Source organism: Triplophysa rosa, linkage group LG12 (genome assembly GCF_024868665.1).
Source record: "Triplophysa rosa linkage group LG12, Trosa_1v2, whole genome shotgun sequence".
NCBI classification, from domain to species: domain Eukaryota; kingdom Metazoa; phylum Chordata; class Actinopteri; order Cypriniformes; family Nemacheilidae; genus Triplophysa; species Triplophysa rosa.
The window spans coordinates 21,516,927-21,543,091 of NC_079901.1; the positions used below are offsets into that span (position 1 = coordinate 21,516,927).

Genomic DNA, 26,165 nt, shown 5'->3' on the forward strand with positions numbered 1-26,165 from the left:
AAGTAATGCAATATCGAGGTCTAGACACTAAGCTCTCTATAATTGACGAAGTGTAAAACAAGATGTGCACAAAACCTACCTCATGAGTCTTGCCCTCGACTCTCAATGTTGTTTTAATGTGTCACACTCTCTCCGGACCTCAGCTGTATTATTGTGTATCAGTTTGGTTTTGGGACCGCGGTGTATACTGATGTAAACATGCTTTCAAGCTGAAGGCAAACATCCCATGGCCGTGTGCTACGCTGTGCACTGGGAATTGAGAAATGTTCTTTCAGCAAATTAAAGTTATTGGGATGGCATTATTGCCAGCGGTGGAAAATATTGAAATAGTTTATACTGAAGTTCACTCCAAAAAATAATGTTGGGTCCTTTTCAACCCATCATTCAGTCAAAAAGGGACACACCCAACTGTTGTGTTATAAATGAACCTATGCGGGGTTGTATGAATATGAACCCATGATCATGGTCAAATATGGACATTTTCTAGGTTAATTTAACCGTATGATTGGTTTTGTCCCTTTTGACGCAAGTTAGGGTTGAAAATAACCCGACATTTTTCCAAGTGTTTGTGTTCTGTATTTTACTTCAGTACAATTTAAACTTAATAATATATTCAAAGAAAAATAGGCTAGCACCTTTTGTACACCAGCAGGATCAAACCCATGCTAAGTTGTTTAAACCCAAAATGCTGGGATGTTTTAACCCATTGTTTGGTCAAATATAAACATTTTCTAAGTTACCCAACGCTGAGTTAAAAATAACCAAGTCTTTTTAAGAATGTACCGCACAATTTTATTTTGAAAAGTACATTTTTTTTTATTTTCATTTCTTCCAATTTCTTCCATTACTTCCATACTTATCCCTTAATTGAAATGTTATTTATTGCCCAATATTTATGGCCAAACATGTTCATTCACTCTAAAACGTGCTGGGTTATTATTGACCCATGCTGGGTAAATATTGGACAGAACACACTGCTGGGTTAAAATGACCCAATGCCGAGTTATTTTTAACCCAATTGCTGGGTTGTTTTTACCCAACCATGAGTGAAAACAACCCAGCAGCTGGGTTGAAATAACCCAACATTGGGTCATTTTTAACCCAGCAGTGTGTTCTTACTCAGCATGGGTCAAAAACAACCCAGCACTTTTTAGAGCTTCTTAGGAAGTTCATCAGTCACCTCAACACAACGCACAGAAAATTATCACTGTAAGAAAAAAAACGTGATTCTAATGCAGGCTTTGAAGATGCTAAAGTTTATTTATCATGTATTGTTGTAGTCACAACATAATCCTTATAGCAACATGTGTTATTCTATAGTTTTGATAAGTCTACAACCGTGTTATTCTAAAATGTGGGGAAAATATATAAAAAATGAGTTGTGACTCTAAACTTTTCAACGATAGTATATATAATAACAAAGCCTACCAGCGTTTCATGAAACACCAATAAGACTTTTCTTTCTAAAATAACTCCCTTTTAAATCAACTAAACTTGATGACCTTAAGTTTCACGTCCCGGCTCCGTGTGGCAGCGAACGCAGAGAAAAATAGCATCACTTTTCAGGTGTAACTTTCATGACCAGAGGAGAAGTTATTCTTCAATATCACCTTCACTGAGGCTGCATGCACACAGGGGTGTAAAGTTAGAGAGATTACTGTACTCCAGAACCACACTGAGAGATCGAGTCTCTGCTCAAATATTTATGGGCCGTCATTGCCACACAGCTGTCGCCGCCGCTGCTGTCCAAACGCATGCTAACTGGCCCGCGGTCAATGAGAGTCCGCCTGTCAATCACCACACTGATGTTATCACATAAGACCTGTTTCACACCACACACACAAACACACACAGAATCATTTCAACAGCGGGCTAATGTTGTGCTTTTATCCCAACAGCTGACATTATGACAGATCTGCGGCTCTAGACTTGATACAAAATGATTATTTCTTTTAATAAGTGCCATAAATTGTACAATGATTACCGGGAGTTGGCCATTGAGAGCTATTATCAACTAGATTGTCGACAAATTTAATTTGCATGAGGAGGGGAGCACATTTACATTCAAATGTTAATTAATCTACATGGAGCGTAACCTGTAAAGTGCAGAATATTAACTCGGCTACTGTATTCTGGATTCAGTCAGATTTACTCAATGGAAAGCGCTGTTTATATGTCTTTCACTCACCGCATTGCCTCTTAAAATTGATTAAAAAAATAAATAAAAAAGCACATAGGCAACACGGTTGATAAATAGGTTTATTTTGTATTTTTTATGTTTAACTCTAATTAACTATACAAAAATAGTCCATTTTTAATATTGACAGCTACATAAATAAATGCTATTCAGTGGCTGACACAGAACAAGATGATGCCACGTTTTTGCTCGTTTGCTGAAGTAGATAACGTATTTACGAAACGCTCTCTGTAGAGCAGTTTGTCCGTTATAGCTCATTCTGATGTAATAAAAACATGATGCTTCATTATGTGAGGTCTTTATACACCTCTGAAGACATAGTTATGTATATTATATTGCATTTCTGTCAATAGATCCTCCAAAAAATGACACACAGCACCTATAAAACACATTCAGGATTTATAAAGAACAACATCTTAATTAAATGTACTGTTAGTGTTTTTCCCATTTAAAAGAACTTGAAAGTGGTTTACGTTTTTTCCAGTGGTGGATCGTCTGAAAGCGAAGGGGTTGAACACAAAACAAATTATTTAATCTCCCGACTTTTAAGAGCTACAGTCTTCATTTCAAAGGCCGCACTGAACCATAGATCCCTAGACACAAACACAGACTCTCGTGTCAGAAGTAATGGGACACTTTCTCTGTCGATGGGCAAACTCATTTTCCTCAGGCCACACGTATTGCGTCCAAACGCTTTTCATCACTTCTATCCAGCACTGCAGGATTAAGCCTTTGGCATTTAAGATGCCCGGCGGTTGGCTTTCCAATAGATGCCGTGAATGTACAATGTCTTTGTGAGAAAATCCAAATTCAGCTCTAATCGGGATTTATGATGTTTTGTTGTGATGTCGAATAAAGTGCACAAGTCATGCAAATCGTCTGTCACCAACATTCAATGCTATTGATTTAAAAATATTTCCTGTAATATGTGTGCGTGTGTTTGCTTCTATGGAAACAGATGTTGTTTTTCACAGTACAAAGGTTGTTATGTAATGCGTGAGTAGATTACAGAGCGGAACTGAAGACATGAATATCCACACTAAGGCCGATTAATCGCAGATTAAACAACATTTCACTCTCACAGGGGTTTGGTTAAGCTCTTCCTATTGTACAACGTGCTACAGAACAGGGGTCAGATACGCAAGGCACATTCCATAAGAAAATTCACAAATGAGATCTCTTTAAAGGGGGGTCTTTGGTGTGTTATAAGTTGCCCATGCATGTATTAGACCATACAATTGCAAAAATTATAGTGTCGGAACAAAAGATGCATTCTATCTAAAAGCGAATGCTCACCCAGACCTGCCTGAAACGCCTCGTGTAACCACACCCCCACAAATCTACGTCAGTTCGTGGTATGATTTGACTAAGACCGCCCAAATGTATACGCAAGTAAGGTGGGCGTACCTGTCAGTACAATTGAAGAGGAACCTGATGTTCCAATGTTCTGGGAAATGCAAAGAGAGTTATTGTAAAGTGCTGCGACACCTCCCCCTCTGCCTTTAGACGAGGTTCATGTTTATAATAATAACCTGGCGGGACAGATTCATTTTAAGTAATATAATCATCTGGTTTTAGACATGTTTCTGTCAAACAGAGCATGTCTATTTTATGATCTGTTATCATATCCTTAACAAAAAGTGATTTATTAGAGAGAGATCTAATATTTAGCAGCATTTATCCTGAGAAAAAGAGACTCAGAGAATCAGATCTCCTCAAATGTCTGAAACTAACCACAGTCTGCAGCCGAAAAGTGTATAATATCGAAGATTTCCTCTGCATGATTTGTGATATCCAAGGTCAAAGGCGTCTGTCCTTTTCCTCAGATTAGTATTTTTATCTATATTCAAAAATCTCGAAGGCTTCATTTTCAATACTGTGCTGACATCACACATCTCTGCTCAACCATTAATCTCGTCCCGCCATGCCATCTTGATCCAGGTTTAATTCTAGGGTCAAAAAAACCTTGACAAACCGATCTCCTCTGGTTTAGTTTAGTCTCTCATCCTCATCTGAAGGTCACACAGTTCCCATTTGATTTAGCGAAACCACGGCATGACCAACTCGCATTACATTCCGGCCGTTTCACGCTTCACAACTTCAAGAAAATAAGGTGCAGCATTTCCGTCAGGCTTGAATTATTTCATGAGCCAACTCCTACCAGAGGTTTTCATTGACCTACCTTAAATTGCAATCGCATAGATGTTAAAACACCAGAATGTTAAGCCATTGCTCTGTTCTTTATCTACGGCTAATTTCTCTTCCAGAATTCAATTAAAGACACTTCTTCTGTCCTCAGATGCAGTCAACTACCTTCTTACTTGATATCTACAATTCACAATCAAATTCACACTTTATTAGGGAGCCATCTAACAAAAATAGCATCTCTCCGCTGTATTGGCAGTCTTTTGCCATTTCTGTTTAGAGTTTTAGTACCTGATTTGCATCATTAAAGGAGTAGTTCACTTCAAAATTCGCCCCCATTCACTTTCCATAGTAATTTGTATTCCTACTATGGAAAGTCAATGGAGGAGATAAGGTATTAAGATAAAATATAGAATGAAATATAAAATAAAATTTATGTAAACAAATTGACTGATAAACAATTAAAATATATATAAAATGCACTTTTTAGGCAGAAACATGAGAACGGAATACAAGTAAAACAGTGTGCAATGATTCTCTCTCTCTCATATCTCTGCATTGCTGAATTACTGAATTAGCGTCTGTGTTCACGCTGAGTTGCAGTTGGTGATGCGTCACAGAGACTGATGAATTGTGGGTAATGCCTCCGACTCCCTCGCAGTCGTACAACACAGCCGTGCTTCATGCAGCATGCGTAAAGCTTTGTGGTGTGTTTACATGTTTGTGTGTGATGTAATATACTCTTCTCTTCAGCTCGGTGTCCTGTGTGACCTCTGTTCTGAAAGAATGCAAGAGCCATTTATTCCTGTAAAACAGAAAACCAGACTGCATAATGAGCTCAGATAAGCTTTACACTATGACATGGAAATAACCAACCTTAATGCAATGTTGTGATACAGTAGGTGTCTCTTCAAAACTTTTCAGGAATGACATTTTACCCATCATCATCATCATAAAGATAAAAAAGCAATGATATTAAAACATAAAAAACAAATCGTTTTATGACGGTCTGAATAATAAACATACCCACGCTTTAAAACTGTCACTAATGTTGTACTAAAATGCAAGCATTGCAGATGCACAAACGTGGCCAATGTCCTCATTTACACTGGCATTTTCTCATTTCTCAGCTCTTGCTGTGAGATTCTCTCAGGCTTATGAGAAACTGATGTGGGGTTTATCCAGAACTGAATATTTGACGGCTTCTTAATGGATGAATGGATGCTGGTGAAATGAGCTGCAGGCGTCAGGCTGTGTTTGCTCAGCCTCTTCTGGCGTCATTCTGAAGTCAGAGCCAAGTGTTTATTCGTGAGCTGATGAACTTTGATAAGGAACAGCGCTGATATCAGCGCCCGAGCGTCACGTGTGACCCTTTCAAATGATTTAGTGCGTCTGAGAGAGCCGATAAACCCCGAAGAGGACGTCAACAAAGATTACAAATAATTACTGGTGCTCACATATAGTGTTTAAGCTGTACAGTAATTCACCAGGTGAGAGTAATTGGATTTTGGTGCTGTGTTGACATCGTTGATGCCAAAAGGGCATCGGCCCTCACGTGTGAAGCGGTGACTGAACACAACATTTCATTTTCGTTAAAAAGAGAACTACATAATTTTTCCATAAAATGACAGTGAATCAGGTATGTTTGGTAACATATTTTAAGGTTACATAATATCAACATTGATCATTTCTGTCAGGACCAGTGTTGTTAAATATTTAAAGAGTAGGAATATTTAAAGTTGGCGGAAAGATAATGTTCTGGGCAAACTCTCCGCCTAGCGGGAGTGCAGCAATACATGTCCCCTCACCTGGCCCTGGGGAACAGGACAGTTCATGATGCGTAACAGGACTAAATTAAAGTCATCCGACAGATACAGGCAGATATGGAGGAGATGTGGATGGAGGTGGGTTTTGAGTGCGGCACAATTGAGCAGCTGATAAGGAGCAAAGAAAGGCAACTTAAATAAAACGCAGTCTAGAATGTGTTGTTTGACTATTGGTTAACGTTGATTAGCTGCGCCTCGTGTGATTGGCTGATGCAAGCTTGACTCACGTGACCTGCCAGAACTGACGCTACGCTCGAAATGAACTCTCGTTTCATCCCCATCATGACAGATAAAGAGTGAAGAGTCACATGTTAAAATAAAAGGGTTTCTGTGTGTGCGTTCAAGAAGAGATAAGACACCATCAAACGCTGTTGCACTGTCAACAGAAGCCTTTCACACCGCTCACACACTTTTTTCTGGAAATCTTTATAAAAAGCAGTCGGTGGGCGAAGTGAGTAGACAGGAGAGGTGTTCTTCACATGAGAGGAAGGAGTTCAATATAACCTGCTCTGAATGAAACCTGCGTATGCGTGTGCAGCCAGCTTCTTTCTGGAGGCTATATTGGACACCAATAGCATGACTGCTTGAGAACAGAAAAACAACTTTTAAACATTTCAGTAAATGAGTCATATATAACTTTCAGCAATGGTTAAAGACTTTTAATCTGAGTGAATCAAATGACAACCAGTCTACTGAGTTAAAGATCTGTGATTGTTGCAAAACTTCTATCTCGGTGAAAAGTCCATGCAGGAATCAAAAAATGTGCAAACCTAAATGGGTTTTGCTTTCTTTGAGAAGTAGACAAGAGGTGGTGAGGGATATAATAACCCACCGTACAATAAGAAAAACAAAGGAGCTAAATAATCCTGCTGTCAAAAATGGACAAAATATTAGGAACATTGTGAAAAAGACAGTTTTATAGTATTGTAAGCTGTCCTCATTTTGTACCCTGAAAATTAAATACAAAAAAACCCCTGGAAAATTAAGGTATATTCTTCATAGTCTGGTTTACACCGCAAAATGATTTCTTACTTGCATTTTTGTCTATTTGTCCAATAAACTAGATACTTAAGAAAAAGGTCAAGCTAAATTCATGATTATTTTTCTTATCCCATTCGCAGATTTATTTTTGGTTGTTTTAAATATAAACTTAATAATTCTTATATTTTCTTTTACAAAACAAGACACAATATCTTAGATCACTTTCCTTGTCAAGTAAATGCATCTTAATTTAAGTATTTTAAGATATTTTTCTTAGAAAACAAGACAAAAATGCTTAGCAAGAAATTTTGCATTATATGACAGATCAACTCCAATTCTATCATGTAAAAAAATATTTTACCATTAGCCAGGGGTTTTGAGTAAAACTGTGAGTGAGTGAAATAAAGTAGTGAAGAAGTAATCTGAATTCTAACCGAGTCGTCGGCACAGTCTGCTCTATGTTTATAGTGAGGATTTATCATCGATTCGCTCTGCTGATTCTGTCACTCATAAATGAAACACATTATTTCCACTACAGACAGCCGTTCATATTGCTAATTAAGAAGCCTGTCTGCAGTAAGCCGAGAGAAGAAGAGGAAAACCCACGCTGTGAAAGAGACAAGGCCGAAGACAGACGGCAAGGTCTCTGAATATTAATACTGCACATTATAGACCTTCATGAATAGAAACTGCATCAATCTATCATGTCAAGAACAATAGGCTACACACTCCAAGCTCACCTTTAGCTCAGAATCAGAGTTTGACCAAGACATAGAGACGGGGTTGAAACCTTGAGACTAATGGAGAAAATCAAACATGCTATTTTTATATTTTCAGAATAACAATTTGAGTGGAAAGTTGAATTTAAAAATGAACACGTTTCAGATATTCTTGCTATTTGAAATGTCCACCTTCTGTTTAAATGAAAGCATGTGGTCAAGCCTAAAATTCCTAAATATTATTTATTTTATGCCATGTTTCTTGTTTCAGATTATTTAAATCCTAAATTCCGTGCATATTTTCCAGGTCCAAATTTTCAGTTTTTCAATGTTTTCTTGTGTCAAAATGTCATGTGCAGGTATACTTGTCATGCAGAAGATGTAGACTGGGAATTGTTGTTGTTTATTAACATTTTTAACATCATATCACAGCAACTATAATTTTTGCATGTCACAAAATATTACTACAACAGAATTTGTTTTTCTTTAATGACGGTCTAATCACTAGAAATGTAACATTTTGATAAATAACCTATAGATACAATTAAAATGCAGTAATATGTGTCCAGACGAAACAAAGAGTTTCTAAGACCACTACAAACACTAACAAATCTTAAAACACCAACTAGAATAATTTATATCAAATAATGAAAATACAGACAATCGGTATGTGCGCAAGGTTGCCTCTCATTGCGAAGGGCTTTTGAAGCTAAGAAACAGTGACTCATGCTTGTCTTGGTTGTTTGGAACGCTTGAATTCAGACTGTCGACAGAAGAAAAGACATTCTGTGAAATCTTCATAGGAAATCTCACATCGTTGACAAAAGGACAGCCGGTCTCAGCCATTTGTCATTGTTCGTAGAGTCCATGCGGAAATTTCATTTGTCAGATCCCGGAGAGGGTCCTCTTTCAATTCCTTGTGTTTTAAAAGCCCAGCCGGGCAGGTAGCGCTTGCGTAAGCAACTTTTATATCAGTTTCTGTCACTTTAATATTCCGCAAGACCAACCAAACAAATATTCAATCTATACATATTTTCCATTAAAGGAAACTTAAGGCTATGTGATTGTGATAGACAGATGTTCTCTAAACTTTTAAATATTGCAGTTTGAGGTAAATTTGTTAAATCTGTAAATACATGACCCCAAAATGGCGGCCACCTCATGTACAATAGAACAGCTCAAACGTATTTGTCAAAACTTGTTTTTGGTGTACAACATTTGAAATAAAAAACTATTACGATAACATCACGTTGGACTTCATGCTATATTCACTTCCGGTCAAATATGTTCCTTGCGCAGTTTTTGCGTGACCGCATTTTTCGCACACTTAAATATTTCTCACGATGCAATAATAAGACTGTAATGTAATAATGACTTCATTAGTCATTTATTTTTTCATAATATCAATAAACATTGTGTCTGTATAGCATCACTAAAGGGTTTCTTTTTTCTCGTCCAACGATTTTTATTGTCCCCGCGTGTGTCGGGGGGATCTCGCTCGCCCCCGCTGCTCCGCCCCTGGTGCGTATCGCCATTTGGGTGCCGTTCCCTTAAGTTTCTTCCTCTTCCTGTCCGACACACACCATACCTTCTCACAATATTGCTCCACACGTTGGAAGTTGCTGTAGCCGATGAGCTGCATGACATCTTTATACCAGAGTTTAGAAGAGGTGGAGGGCAGGAGGGGAAAGGGGCAGGGTGAAGTTCTGTGCTGGGAATCACCTTCCTCGGTCTCTCCTTTATGCAAAATACCTTCCACCTTGTCCTCATCCAGCACCTCTAAAGTGACGTGTACCACCGTCTGTACAAAGCCGTGCTCTGTGGATTGACACACGTAGACGCCTGCGTCTCCTTTAGAGACTCTAAGAAGCAACAGGCCATGGGGCGTCTGAATTAAACGTTCATCACTTTTCACCTGAAAGAAAGAAAAGAGCAAAGCAAACGATTATTTATGCACACCAGTGTACAATATCAGATCTGATTTTGACGTTACATGTACTGTATGCCTGTGCAAAACGTGTGTGGTCGCCAGGTGGTTACTAAATCAGAAATGTTATCGCAAAAGACGTACAATTTGAGGTATCATTCACAATTTGATTTATCGCAAATAAATTGGGATCAATTATACGCCAAAATATAATACACAGGTTTAAGAGTTTGTTCAAATGTTAATCTTAAGAATAAGTGATTAAGTATAAGCACTAATATAGTAAATGTGAATTTATTCACACCTGATGTACCGTGATTCTGAGCGGGGCGGACTGACCAGTAGGACATTCTGCCAAAGTCCAAAACGGCCTTCCCACCGACGGCCTACAGCCGTGACCAGGGGCGGACCGGCCATCTGGAGTATCGGAACTTTTCCCGGTGGGCCGGAATGGACGTTTGGGCCGGACAGACGGACGTTATTAACGCGAATGCACGCAACGCGAAGGCATTAGCGAGACGGACACGCATACATGTAACGCAATGACACGTTACATATAACCCTCCCCACATTGGAAAATATCCAGTGTGCATCTTAAAAGTAAAATCTTTGTTATTGCTTTTAGAATTTGTGTATGTGTCTGGGCTCTACCAAGAAATTTTCTGAAACTCGAAAAAAAATAATTCTGTGTTTAATAATTTTTTATTATTATTAACAAATATTATTTACAATATTAATTTTTAATAAAATATTTAATAAAAGAAACTAAAACAGATAAAAAATTCCTTTAGGTGCAGGATTTGTGTTAAACATTTTACAAAAAATTAAGAGACCATTTCAAATTTACATTTTAGCATCAGCATTTCTAGATGTGTTGTGGCCATTCTAGTGTCTGTTGAATTTCAACAAAATCAAACCTCAGGAGTGACGAAGTCATCCAACAGCAATGTGAAAAACTGACAGCATAACAAGACACATGAAAACTGTGATAAAATCCAGGTTATCAAATAATTTTTTATAACATTTTGTAAATACATGTACTGTACAAATATTACTGTTGTATTGCTTAAAGGTAATTATCAACTTGCTTTTTTTTTGCAGTATTTGAGGTCGGAAAAAAGTCACAGCATCGTTTCTGTTATTTTCACCCGTTTCTCCAGTTTTTATTTTCAGCAAATATTTCATTTAAAATTTGGGAGAAATGTTGTTTGTAGTTCACAGAATGAAACAAAAATGACCATTTTACCTAAACACATACCTATAAATAGTAAGTTTAGAAAAACTGAAAATAATTTCAAAATGGTCTTTTAAAGGTGCAGTTCTTAATTAACAGTGGCCACTAGCGTTGAATTATAGATTTGCCACGAATCGCTCAGTCCAAACACGACGGTGGCCACCACAGTACAAAAAGATGTCGTTCTCATGTTGACGCAGGGAAGAGATCATGTGGGCATTAGAAAGACTGTAGAAAGAGCGATGTCTTATGTATTACATAAAATAAAAGGTTTGTGGATTTTAAGTTTAAAAAGAAGGATAAAAGTCAGGCAGGAGCTAGGACCTGTGTTAATATTATAAAGACTTTACAGCAGAGACATGTTAGGACCCGTGGTACTAAGGCTTTTAGCAGAGATACTCACAAGTATCAGAGATACTTTCCAGCAGAGAGTCGTTGGAGAGAAAGATCGTCTTAAAATCATCCTCGAGGTGCTTTGATTCGGATCAGTATGTGAGTAACATACTAACATACCAAGATATGTTGCTGTTGTAATATTAGCTGTGTGACGGAGCAGTTTTGAGCGTCATTGTTTATCTGGAACCGCTTTAATATTGTACTCGTCCAGATACTTGAGAGAGAGAGAGCGAGAGCGCGTTGGAGCTGAAACTGGAGAGCAAGCGAGAGTGCGTTTTATTCTTTTACTCAATGATGAATAAACTTTCAGTTAATCCGCGGGTCACATGCGTTCCGCACCGGAGAGCACGATCTGTTTCACCACGATACCACAGCGGAGAGGAAGAGAAAACGCGCGTTCTAGAGTTGTTTGTCCGTTTAGGGCTGCTGTACAAAACATGGCGGCAAATTCAATGTTATGTAGGGCCGCTCTGTATGTAGATATAAACAGCTTATTCTAAGGTATTACAAACATAATGGTTCATTACGTAAGGTCTTTATACACCTCTGAAGAAATAGTTTTGTATATTATATTGCACTTCCGTCAATAGATCCTCCTAAAAACGCCGTATTGTTCCTTTCATGTCCTCTTTTGCTGTATATTTACAATATGCTTTCTGAAACCATGTCTACATGTCCCTTATATACAGTTGATAAGTGTGTGTGTGTTGTACCTCCTCCATATCCAATCCACGTTGAATGTACCATGTGACAGACGTCTGCAGTGATCGTGGTCTGCATTCTAGTAAGGTACTATTATTCTCCACACCATACACCAGCTTTTCTGAGATCCTTTGCTCTTCTGTAACACACACACACGCACACGCACACGCACACGCACACACACACGTTTGTAATATCGTTACCACTAAAACAACTCAGAAGTGGAACAGTCAAACTTTCGATATTGCATTTTCAATTATGTTCTTGGCAAACACAGTGTGAAAATGAGAAAGTATCAAGACACAATCTAACAAATCAAGTGTCTTATGAAAAGATACTGTCAGTATTCAGAGCACTTAGACCTTTACAGTATATCACATAACAGAAAAAATACATTTATTTTCCCCAAAGAAACATACCAACTCTAAAAATAAATAATAATTTAGCTGCTAAATTCCCAGCAAAACTATACTTATTGGTAGAGAAAACATCAACTATTGTACTTACAGTGAGACTAATACTTTTTTAGATGTCATTTTAAATGATTTAGATAACACTTTGTGCATCATAGAAGACATTAAACACAAAGATAGGGGATTGTGCATTTAGTTTTTGTTCATGGGAACAGGGAAAGATACTTCCAGAAAAAAGTCTGGTTAAAACTGGCCTATCACTTTTGCGACACCACAGTTTATCGCAATAAAGTCCCAGTGCCATCTACACACAGCAGTGTCGGGCAAGTTACTCTGAAAAAGTAATTGATTACTAGTTACTTATTACATATTCAATAGTGTAATTAGATTACTGTACAAATTACTCTCTCCAAAAAGTATTTAATTACTCATTACTAATTACTATATCCTATATCAACCTTGATTAGTTTAGTGATTCAAGGATAGACATGAAACGGCTCTTTTAATTCATTCAAATAAATAATGTAAAACTACATAAAGTAGTATTGTTAACTGACCAAAGTATTACAAATGTGAGAATTATGCATTAAATCATGGATTTTCAAGTTAGACTTTGAATTTTGATGTCAATTCCACTATTGCACACACATATATTACACACAGTATTTAGTTTAATTACATCAGAAGTAACTGTAATTAAATTACAGCAAAAATTAGAGTAATCCCTTACTTTACTTTTTCAAGGGAAAAGTAATGAAATTACAGTAACTAATTACTTAGTAACTAGTTACACCCAACACTGGACACAGAGTGAGACAGGGACTCTCATTAACTGTACTGTGACGTATCTTCAACTTTTCCAGTTTCTCATTTTCCCCTTCAAAGCGTCTTAAGGCCGTAATATCTGCCATCGATCAAACACTGGCCAGCACATACCGTTAAGCTGAAGTCCATTGCACTGCTGAATCGCGTTGCCATGGCGAACGTCTTGTCGTCTGAAGCGTCTAAAATGACAGACGAAATGAGACTCTAACATAATCCATACACACACCCCCAACGTCCCCAAATGTCATAATGCCTTTGTGAAACATCACAGAGGTGACAGAAATCTTTGGGGTTTTTTTGTTCTCACTCTGTGAGTAATGACTTTGACAGGTATTTGGAGCTGACTGTCACTTATGGTTTTGCATAAAGAGCGAGCATGTGATGGGCATTAACATGAGCGAGGGGTGTTCACATCCATCGCTAACAAGCTAAAACTGATGACCGCATTGAGACTGTCGACAGGCCTTTGAGTCGGGATTAGTGAAGCACTCCCACTTACACACACACTCGTACGTACGTACGAGTGCACACACACACACACACACACACACACACACACACACACGCACGCACACACACGCACACACAAGCATTGCTATAGCCCGCAGCTAAGTGAAACATCAAAAGGGCTCTTACACAAACAAGCATTTTCCAAGTTCACTGAGCGTCCTAATGGAAACATCGGGAAACACGCACAAACTCAAAACATTTACAATTTATTTGTCTGCACTGATATAGAAATAAATATAGAACACAATATTGCAGTCTGGGTGCAAAATCAACATATGCAAAATCTGATTTTGCAAAGTTCATGAAGATAAAATACATCACCTTATTCAAATGTCTAGGCTTTCTTATTACGATAAAAAATATGCAGACTCCATAAAGGCTGTATAGGCAGTTTTAGTCAAAGACAGATTTGTGAAAAGCGTTGCATGCGTGTTGTGTATACTTATATACCAGTATACAGTATATAAATATATACTCATATATACTGTGTCAAAAGGAAAATAAAATAGCCTTTTATGTCTTAAAGCCCTTAATGTGGTTTGCTAAAGTTAATGTGTAACTTTCTTTTATGTTAAAATATTTTTGCTTAACCACACAGGCCACAGATTTAGGACTTTAACATTTACTTTTACATTTAGCAGATGCTTTTATCCAAATCGATTTCCAAGAGTGAGAAAAACAATAAAGAATAAAGAAGCAATAATACGAGACGTGCTGTAACACGTTACAAAGATTCAACAATTTCAGACAAACAGATGTATTTAGGATGAACAGGACCTGTGAAGAGCGCTGCACAAATGACATTCAAATTACATTTATGCATTTGGCTGCAGACACTTTTATCCAAAGTGAGCATTCCAAGTATACATTTGATCAATATGTGCATTTTGGGAATTGCACCCATCACATCTAATGCTGGAAACAGCAGGAAACACAACAAATAAAACTGACTTGACTTTTTCCTGCACATGGGCAATTCCAGCAATGTGACATTTGTGTTTATACTTTACTAAACCCCTGATGATAGAGTCCAAATATCAGTCTTAGCACAAGTTTTCTATTTTAAAATTGATGTGCTATATGAATCGGACAAAATAATAACGCACGTTTGTGAGAGACAACATATTTTGTAGGATTTTTGTGAATTAAAATGTGCAAACCAGAAGCAACAATACCCAACTAATAGAGGAGGTATAACTCTTTATAGAACATAAAATAGTTACTATTTTTAATTTTCAAGTGCCCATTTTGAGGAATAAGGGGAGTTATGAATATGACAACTCCATTATGGATGGGACCGTTCCCTTACCGAGCTGACTATGGAAAAGGCTTTAAAAACACACAAATGCTTTAAAATCTTTAAGAGAGCCTTCACATGGGTATTTAAACCACCAAATACAGACGATCAGTATTTTTTAATCTTAAGGTTGACATTTGCATGGAATTGCCCATGTGTATTTCACTTTATATGTGAATGCAAGTGTCTGTACCTTTTGGTAAAGTGACCTGCAGGGTAGTACCGTGAACATGTAAATCCTTCCCAGGCACAGTAGGGGTCTCTGGCCAGACAGCAGTCGGCACAGGCCGAACCGTACAGCCCACACTGATGCACGTGTATCTGTGTCACACCCAGCTCAGAGCCCACGTACAGCTGTTGCTATGGTGATACCAACACACGGCTGTCAAGCGCTTTGTTACATGTGATGAATGCCATTGTGACCAAATTACTACTTTAGTATAATAAAATAGCACATGAAAAACATTCACTAAAGTGTTTTTGCTGAACATTGTGAATATTTTAATACATAAGCAATAACGAGGAATAAAAGGTGCGGCAGTTTACGCTGTGTTCAAACACACAGGATCATGGTTTATTTGTAACCATTAGTAAATAAGTATGATGTATATTTCTGTTATAAAAGGTTATATTAGGTGAAACAAAAGTGGCAAGATTGTAATGGTGACCACTGTAATGGAAATTTACTCAACATCGCCACCTCGAGGTGAGAAATCATAACACACGATAGTAGATCACAGTTGTTTTTTCCCCGGGATTCTAATTAAGAGAAAAGAAAACAATTAAATGTGAATGATTGATAGATTCTTACTCTTTTGGTAGATATGATCATCTCGGTGATAGGAACAGGAACCTTAAGTGAGAAAACAAGTGTTTAGCATGCAAAATGTTTTTTTAAACTACAATACAGCCATGGGACAACGAAATACCTTGAAAACCTGCAATTCCTCCAGAAGGACTTCTTCAACCGTGTTAGCTTCTTTGTTGTAGATTGTGATAACTTTTAAAACAAGTGAATTATCTGCGAACAAAGAATTATAAGAGATTAAGCTTCGGCATTGGTGCAAAAATGTAGCAAGACAAAAGCACCATTCAGAATACTAGATCTATCGGCGTGTTAAATTCCTGACATTAAAATTAAGTACCGGTCCCTATGAAGAGAACATTGTAGTGTCCATCTTCGGCTTCCACCCTGTCGACCACCAGCTGTGTGAGTCTGCGTCCTCCCTCCGTGTCCAGAAGAATGGGCCGTCTGTGAACAGGCTGTACCGCCTGGAACATGAGTGGATGTGAACGGGCAAACCGAAGAGCCTCGTCCGGGTACTCCTTAGAACTGGAGAACTGACCTCCGTTTATCTTACTGGCACACTGAGACACACAGAAAAAGAGAGAGAGAAAACAAAGATGAATAATAGTAAGAATAATACAAGTATTTATTTCCCTACTATGGCAGTAAATGGGAGACGAGATCTTTTTGGTCACTGACATTCTTTGAAATATCTTCCTCTGTGTTCATCAGAACAAAGAAATGTACACAGGTTTGAAACAACCTGAGGGTGAGTAAATGATGACCGAATTTTCATTTTTGGATGAACTATCCCTTCAAGTCCATAAATCTAATATAAATATGTATTATCTGAGATACAGAACCATATCCACAAGAGATATGGAATTATACTTACCTATATAAATATACCTGTATAAATTACTTTGTTCTGATGAACACAGAGAAAGATATTTGGAAGAATGTTCGTAATTTTCATTTCCGGGACATCTTTGACTACCATAGTAGGAAAAATTAAATGGTAGTCGAAGGTGCCCGAGAACTGTTTGTTTTCCTAAATTCTTCATATCATCTCATTTTGTGTTCAACAGAACAAAAAAATACAATATTTTTATTCCTACTATGGTCGTGGATGATGTCCCAGAACTGAAAATTGCCAACATTCTTCCAAATATCTTTCTCTGTGTTCATCGGAACAAGGTTTGGAACAACCTGAGGGTGAGTAAATTATGACAGAATTTTCATTTTTGAGTGAACTATCCCTTTAAAAACAGTTTGGCAAGTCACGCAAACCGTTCAGGTTTTTCATTTAGTTTCTCGTGATCTGAGAAAAGCTACCCTGCTTCTCTCAGCTATAACCTTTTAAAACAAGAGGATAATCAGAAGTCCAGCAGTGCAGGACTAAAGCCACCAAATTGGCTCATAAAGGTCATCTGCCAGCGAAACACTTTGAAGACACTTTTTCCAGGAATAACCACATCGGAACCGAAAAAATGGCAGAATTTTGAGATGTGAACAGCAGAATCCTGATCTTTTAACACGACACTCGGCACAAAACCACAGCAGAAAACTGTGAATTACTACTATAACAATTGGAAACCAACCGAACCCTTTTATCTTCTGCCACAGAATGACATTCATCAGCACATATCAGACATAATGAGAACAAATCAGACTGCCGCCATTTAAAAGCCTCGATTTCAGCACACCCGCACAAATGCTCAATTTCAGACATTAATGTTTAAGGATCGAAGCCGCACGCTAGAACAAAAAAGCGATGTGCACAGTCATGCTGAAAATAGACTCATCAGATTTGTGTGTCTGATAAAATGGGACCCAACATTCAGACTAGGTGGGCTGCCAAATGATACGATGTGTCGGGGCACAAAGGCATGAATGAAACACGCTGTGACATTTTGGGGTTCTGATATGACAATAAGGTTATGACACAAATTGACAAATGGTGCCATTATACATCTAGGCCTGACAGATAGTACTCACAGAACCGGGCCGAGGGAAAGGGACTCGACCCTCGTATACACTCCAGTGGTGGTCGGGTTTTTCCCGGTGGGCAAAGGGTCCGTTAAATGCCGCGCGAATGTCTTCCATGTTGTACATGCACACGGCGTAACCTTTGAATACAGCACTGAGAGAAAACCAAATGTAGATCAATGTCCAGCATGTGTTTTGATCACAATAATGCTGTAATGATGAAAATAAACTGAGATGAATATTTTCCCACCTGGTTGTGCTGAACAGACCAAAGACCTCTGGGTTTCTCTCATCTTTCTTTCGAAGAACAAACACATCCTCTAAACCAACACACAGAAACATATCGTCAACAAACAGACATGAATTTGAGCTTAGTGTGATTTACACAAATGAGACATGACCCTGAATCAACATCCTTTGAGGAACATCCTTCAGCGCTCTCGGTTTGAAGAGATGTTTTAGGGAGGGTTCTGATTGGTGTACAGGCATGTTCTTACAATAAACAAGGGATGTTGATCCAGGAACATGTTTTACAAGTTTTCACACTAAATGTCATATCTCTGATAGTTGGGCGCTTAATATGACATCCACACAGAGAGACACAAATAAGCTCTAGTCTAAGCAGAGAAGTCACACTTCAGAGAAAGTTTAGATTAGACAATTTGGTGATTGTATTGCAACATCACAGCTGGTGAAACGGATGTTTAGGTTTTTCAATCAAACTGCTGCCTTTTACCCTCACTGTGATAAATTAAGCCATAGAGAGAACCATTGATAATTCATCTGTATATGCATAAACACACATAAACACATGTGTAATAATAAATAGATAGAGGGATGGATAGATACACAGACAGACAGATGGACAGATAGTAGACAGACATACAGACAAACAGGCAAATAGACAGACAGATAGACGGAATGATAGATAAACATGCAGACAGACAGTTAGACAGACGAACAGATGGATAGATATACAAATAGACAGACAGTTTGATAGACAGACAGCAGACAGGCAGCCAGTCAAACAGATGGATGAATGGATAGATATACAGACAGACTATTATACAGATAGACAGACAGACAGATGAATAGATATACAGACAGACAGAAAGTTATACAGATAAACAGACAGACAGTTTGACAGACAGATAGCAGACAGACATACAGACAAACAGTCAGGCAGGCAGACAGATGGATAGACAGACAGTTATACAGATAGACAGACAGATGGATGGATAGCTATACAGACAGACAGTTAGACAGATAGACAGATGGATAGATGTACAGACAGACAGAGAGTTATACAGATAGACAGGCAGACAGATGGATAGATATACAGACAGAAAGTTATACAGATAGACAGACAGACAGACAGTTTGACTGACAGACAGACATAAAGACAAACAGTCAAGTCAGGCAGACAGATGGATAGACAGACAGTTATACAGATAGACAGACAGATGGATGGATAGCTATACAGACAGACAGTTAGACAGATAGACAGATGGATAGATGTACAGACAGACAGAGAGTTATACAGATAGACAGGCAGACAGATGGATAGATATACAGACAGAAAGTTATACAGATAGACAGACAGACAGACAGTTTGACTGACAGACAGACATAAAGACAAACAGTCAAGTCAGGCAGACAGATGGATAGACAGACAGTTATACAGATAGACAGACAGATGGATGGATAGCTATACAGACAGACAGTTAGACAGATAGACAGATGGATAGATGTACAGACAGACAGAGAGTTATACAGATAGACAGGCAGACAGATGGATAGATATACAGACAGAAAGTTATACAGATAGACAGACAGACAGACAGTTTGACTGACAGACAGACATAAAGACAAACAGTCAAGTCAGGCAGACAGATGGATAGACAAACAGTTATACAGATAGACAGACAGATGGATGGATAGCTATACAGACAGACAGTTAGACAGATAGACAGATGGCTAGATGTACAGACAGACATACACTTATACAGATAGACAGACAGACCATTAGACAGATAGACAGACAGACAGATGGATAGATGTACAGACAGACAGTTATACAGATAGACAGATAGCACACAGACAGACAGATAGACAGACAAACAGTCAGGCAGACAGATAGACAGACAAACAGTCAGGCAGACAGATGGATAGACAGACAGTTGTACAGATAGACAGACAGACAGATGGATGGATATATATACAGACAGACAGACAGATGGATGGACGGATATATACACAGTCAGACAGACAGACAGACAGTTATACAGATAGACAAGTTTGACAGACAGACAGACAGACAAGTTTGACAGACAGACAGACAGATAGATTGATATACAGAAAGACAGACAGGTTTGACAGACAGACAGACAGGTTTGACAGACAGACAAACAGGCAGACAGATGCTTAGACATACCGTTATATAGACAGACAGACAGACGGATGGATGGATGGACAGATATACAGACAGACAGTTATAGAGTTAGACAGACAGTTTGACAGACAGATAGCAAACAGTTTGTCTATCTAGACATACAGGCAGGCAGACAGACAGTTATACAGATACACAGACAGACAGTTTGACAGACAGTTCTACAGATAGACAGACGGATGGATGAATGGATAGACAGATACAGTATACAGACAGACAGACAGTTATACAGATAGACAGACAGTTTGACAGACAGACAGACAGTAATACAGATAGACAGACAGTTTGACAGACAGCAGACAGACGAACAGGCTGGCAGGCAGACAGATGGATAGACTGACAGTTATACAGATAGACAGACAGACAGACAGATAGATTTGTCAAACACAACATCCTGATGGGAATGACTAAAGGTGAAAACTAAAATACTTTGTAAAAAATAAAAATAAACAAGCAGAAAGTACCATACCAAGCTCATCAAAATGTGTGTCAATTCCATTAGGACCAGCCACAGAGCAGATGAGACGAGTCTTTAGGAATGAGCTCCACCTGTTCACCAGCATCCTCTGACCACCCTGATCATTCTGACAGATGGAGAGAGCGGGACAAAAACTCATTTTAATACCATTCATATAAGTGCTTCTCTTAAACATCTTCTGTGTACATCTTTAAAAGCCAAACAAGCACAAAGCAGCTGTATTGTTGTTATAGTAAGCTGTACCGCGCAGACTCTGCCCACTCTAGTGTAGACGGCCTTGTTTCCGCCATCCATGTTGGCCACTCGCTCCGTGAAGAAAAAGTAGACTTTATCGTCAGCAGGATCGTCGTTGTCAGGGATCACTGCCGATCCCACAAACTTGGGCTCTAAGAACAGCACACAGATCCATAAGAGAGAATCTATCACAACGTAATGGTTAAATAAACACAAACAGGCTGATTAGACCCAAACTTTCCAGTGCTTAACTCAAAGGGATAGTTCACCCAAAAATACAAATTCTGCCATCTTTTATTCACCCTCATGTCGTTCCAAACCTGCATATGACCATTTTTTTCTGTGGAACACAAAAGAAGATATTTTGAGAAATGTCTCGGTGGTTTTGTGTTTATAAAATGGAAGTCAAAGGGGGTCAGTGTTGTTTGGTTATCAACAATCTTCAAAGAAAGAATATCATACAAGTTTGGAATGACATGAGGGTTCCCTTGAATCAAGGCTTCTGCTATCTCTGAATAAATGTTCATGCCGGTAGGATTGCCGCAGATTACATTACTGTAGAGTTTCATACCCAGTATGAATAAGAATCAAGAACACTAATAGTTATAGTTCACCCAAAAATGAATATTTTGTCATTTGAAACCTTTATGACTTCTTTTCTCCTGCAGAACAAAAAAAGATATTTTGAAGAAAGTTGGTAACTGAACAGCACTGGCACCCATTCACTTCTATTGCATGGACACAAAACCAATGCAAGTGAATGGGGTCCAGTTAACAACATTCTTCCAAATATCTTCTTTTGTGTTCTCTGGAAAAAGAAAGTCATACAGGTTTGAAATGACAAGAGGGTGAATAAATAATGACAGAATTCACTTTAATACCAGTTAATACCTTTTGACTATATTTTATACAATAACAGACCTAAACCCAGCACTACGGAGTACGCATTATACTCACAACAAATGCAACATGAAGTCCTGCACGGTCTGCATTATGCATTTGTACATTATTATACAACTGACCTCCATTGCACTTGCTCTGATGGTGTTTGACTAAATGTGATAATGTCGAAATGGATGCGACTGGCTCTTACGAAGATGTATGAGATCAGTCTAACACCTCTTCTTGCCTCTCTGCATAATTCATGCATTACAGCAGAAGTCTGTGTTAAATGTGAGATAACACGTTATTCTTAGCACAGACGTAACATCTGTCTGAGGTGCATATACACAAGGGCTTATGAAATACAGCATACTGCTCACTGTGCCGTACATACTGTACACCGTCTTTTCTTCTACCAATAATAATCTGTAATGTATACTGCCGTCCAAAGGCAAAGCGCAGTAACTGCACATTTGGTCAAAATTGAGTTAAGGTCTATAACGCGCTTTGTGACATCTGCTCTGTCTTGTGACAAAGTCTCCTGGTTCAATCTCATCCCGTTTCTGAGAAACGTTAAAATTGCAGTAACTACAAAATCCAAGATAATACCAAGGCAAACCGCAGTAAGTGAAGTTACCAAAGACGGGTAAGGAAGATGGCAAAATATGAACTCCTAGCAAGACAAATGACAGCTTTATAAAAAAGTAACATTAACTAGCCAGCCGCTAGCAAATTAAACACACATTAGCCTACCTTCTCCATTGAAGGCAATATCCACTCTGACACTCGTAATGATAATCCGATTAATAATTGCGTTGATGTTCGTCGATTCGGACATCTTTCAGTCAGATAATCCAATTGTAGTGACAAGGGTTACTCCCTCAAAAGTTTGCTCTGGTAAAGTTATTGTTATGCGCAATTAGCTAACAATAGCTGCGCCTCCTCAGCAAAGTGACAACTCGACATGCACCCGGCATCAACAGAAGTAGCTGTCAATCAACCTTTCTTCTTCTTCTTGTTTAATGACGAACACCTCCTCAGGAGCATTATCGCCACCTACTCCAGGCTACTGGATGTCAAATTAAATTTACATAGGCGATGAGTCTGGATTTCGAAATCAACACGCCTGTGTTTGCGATCCACAATTTGCAAACCACGTTAGATCACATGATTGCAGGGCTGGATTGGTAATCGGGCATTTTCCCGGTGGGCCGATGTACTTTTTGGGCCGAAACGGACGCATGGGCCGGAGAGATGGACGGACTAGAAGCGTGAATCGGGCGCGTATGCACGGAACGCGAATGCAATTGCGAATCGGACATGGCAATGACAGCAGCACAGTGTCATATTTGTTCAATAATAATTATCTGCTTTTCAACTGTCAGAGTACATCTTGCCAATCAGTTTTTTGGATTCCAAAGGTATGAATCAGAATGAGAAAAACTTTGTGGTTAAAGGAGCATTGCGATAAAATGACTCTTAATCTTGAAGCTTACTTTTGAGCAATTTTAACATTCCCAACGAGCAAACATCAATAAAATGAATAAAGTTATTTTAAACAATTAACATGTAGCAAGAAACACAAGAAGAAAGCTTGATGAACACATTTAGATTGTAGATATTGCACTTTGCTTTTGCAATAGTGTTTTAGTTCTGTAGGGTCATCCAAAGGCAGAGTGCAGTATCTGCATTTTGGTGGTCAAAGGTCACATCAGTGGTTATGGTTTTTATCTATAAAAAAATTCTTCCTAATAAGGCATTACATAAATGCATTACGACTATTCTACCCACAACACGTTTGACTGGCTGGTGTAAAAACTTTAAAGGCATTTTTCTCAGTTTCAGCGTTTGCGTAGTTACTGCACTTTGCCTTTGTAGGGCAGTATAATACAGTGGTTCTCAAACTGGGGGCCCCAAGATGGATCCAGGGGGGCCACAGATTTTGTGGCATTATATGACATTTATCATAGATTTTATGCAATCAAACATCAGTAAAATAAGACCACCAACCAAAAGAATTAACGTTACAGGATTGTATAACCCTGTATGTCTTTGGTTAATTAAAATTCTAAGTTTATCATTAAGTCGTTTTTGGGGGGGGGGGCCGCAAAGCGATGCGCTCTACACAAATGGACAACGAAAAACTTTGAGACCCACTGATATAATATCTGTACAGTATTAATGTTGCACGGTCTACCGGTGCTACGGCAGCATCGCGATGCTTAAGCTTTAAAATACCCACGATATCACTCTATTTTTAAACGGTAGTGTTGCGTATGTGCATTAACATTCATTTGAACGCTTACATCGGCCTTTTTGCAGTGAACGACTCGGACGAGATAATGATTCAGCGAGTCATTCCTCAAGACACCTGCTTTGTTCTTGAATAAATCAGCCGTTTTGAACGAAACGGTTGAATTGATTCACTGACTCGGTAAAAAATTGCCGCCACCTACTGGCCGTCTTTGTTTCACATTTAAAGAAAGCCTAACTTTTCCCTTTATAACACTGCCATATAAATTAAATTTGTCTCACATTTGAAGTTGTTCCCACGTGAAAACATTTTCTAGTGTACTTTAGTATTTACTTATCATTATTACAATTATCACTAAGTCTTATCATTGAGTCTTATCATAAAGTATACTAAAGTATTTGCTACAATTTATCCAATTAGTTAATACTACAAAATATTGTAGTGTACATTAAATAAGTGTGGTATGACCGTATAGAAATACGAAATGTTTTTATCTAAATCTGCGTATTTAGGAAATGTTGGTTTATTTTGTATTATGTACATGGCACGGCATTGTGATACTACCTGGTATCGTGATACTTCAGCTGGTACAGTATCGTAAGATATGTTTATGGTACTGTGACAACCCTACACAGTATGCAGTATGCAGCGATGAATGTCTGCCATTCTGAACCCCCCCCAGCCTCCCTCAGCATGGAGTTGACGTGCTAACTGCACCTACAGCGTCTGCTACATTCCACACATGGTAAAGATATCAATCTCTCTCTCTCGACTCAGATCTACCGGTCTGGGCTGAGGTCCAGAGCTCCCATATGAGTGCTGAAGGAAGACATATACAGCAAAGGGAAGCTTTAAACCGGCTCACAGCAGGACACCGCCGGCCGCTCTGAGCCACACACAGGATGGACTGTGTCTCGCTCCTGAACCAACTGTGATTTATTATTCACCTAGTATTCAGTCTCATGTCGATGTGTGTGAGACAGAGCTGTTTTGTTAAAAGCGTTGTGAGGGATTTGGTGTTTAGGTTTTGGTTTCGTGGGATGTTGCTCTCACCATTCAGCTGTTGTCTGTCACCCACTTCGGTCCTGATGAAGCTGTGATTGGCCAGACGATACACAGCTGCATCATTCTCCCAATAATCCGTGTACAGACCGACAAACAGCTCGCCACCTGTGCCAAACAAATTTGAGAAAATTATACTACAATACAAGAAATAATTTTGTCTATCGTCGGTCATTCAAACGAAACTATTGAATCCGATATAAAGTATATTTATTTCTTGTAAACTACAAATAAATGATTACATTACGTTTCTGGGTTTGATTCCCAAAGAAAACACATATACCAATATAAAAAGCTGTATAGCTTGAATGCACTGTAGAATGGTTTGTTTAAAACTGTCTGTCAAATGCATACATCTAAATAGAATAGATTTTCTGTTATATCCGCTTTAGACTTCTAATCTAAAGCGATCAGTCACGTGACTTCAATGGATCATGTGATTTTATTCATTTTAAAGGGATAGTTCACCCAAAGTACAAATTCCGTCATCATTTATTCACCCCGATGTCATTCAAAACCAGTTTGAACCTCTCTGGAACGCAAAATATATTTTGAGAAATGTCTCCGTAGTTTTGTGTCCATCCATACACTGGAAGTCAATGGGGGGCAATATTGTTTCTTCAAAATGTCTTCTTTTGTGTTCTGCAGATGAAAGAAAGTCACACAGGTTTGAAATGACAAGAAAGAATTTTCATTTTTGGGTGAGCTATCGCTACAAGTCCTCATCTTTGTTATTACTTTGATTGTTATACATTAAGACACCACAAGGTGGCACTGCACCCACTGGTAAAGATTTTTTGAAGCCCTTTATTTTTGTTCACTAGTGCTGCCCTGTCTTAAATCAAAATATATTGATCT

At 38.4% G+C, this 26,165-nt stretch overlaps 1 protein-coding gene across 1 annotated transcript in view; it reads right to left on the minus strand.

Annotated features, from left to right (window-relative positions):
* Nucleotides 1–8,258: 8,258 nt before the first annotated feature.
* sema3e (sema domain, immunoglobulin domain (Ig), short basic domain, secreted, (semaphorin) 3E) overlaps nt 8,259–26,165 on the minus strand; it is a 41,697-nt gene continuing 23,790 nt past the window's right edge. Inside the window, exons 6-17 of the mRNA XM_057348324.1 lie at nt 25,299–25,415; nt 21,119–21,261; nt 20,867–20,981; nt 18,199–18,268; nt 17,958–18,102; nt 16,318–16,540; nt 16,102–16,193; nt 15,984–16,025; nt 15,366–15,532; nt 13,477–13,544; nt 12,139–12,266; nt 8,259–9,783 (exon numbers count right to left, since the gene is read on the minus strand). Coding sequence (XP_057204307.1) covers nt 9,334–9,783; nt 12,139–12,266; nt 13,477–13,544; nt 15,366–15,532; nt 15,984–16,025; nt 16,102–16,193; nt 16,318–16,540; nt 17,958–18,102; nt 18,199–18,268; nt 20,867–20,981; nt 21,119–21,261; nt 25,299–25,415 — 1,760 coding nt within the window. The 3' untranslated portion in view covers nt 8,259–9,333. The remainder of the gene's footprint in view (nt 9,784–12,138; nt 12,267–13,476; nt 13,545–15,365; nt 15,533–15,983; nt 16,026–16,101; nt 16,194–16,317; nt 16,541–17,957; nt 18,103–18,198; nt 18,269–20,866; nt 20,982–21,118; nt 21,262–25,298; nt 25,416–26,165) is intronic.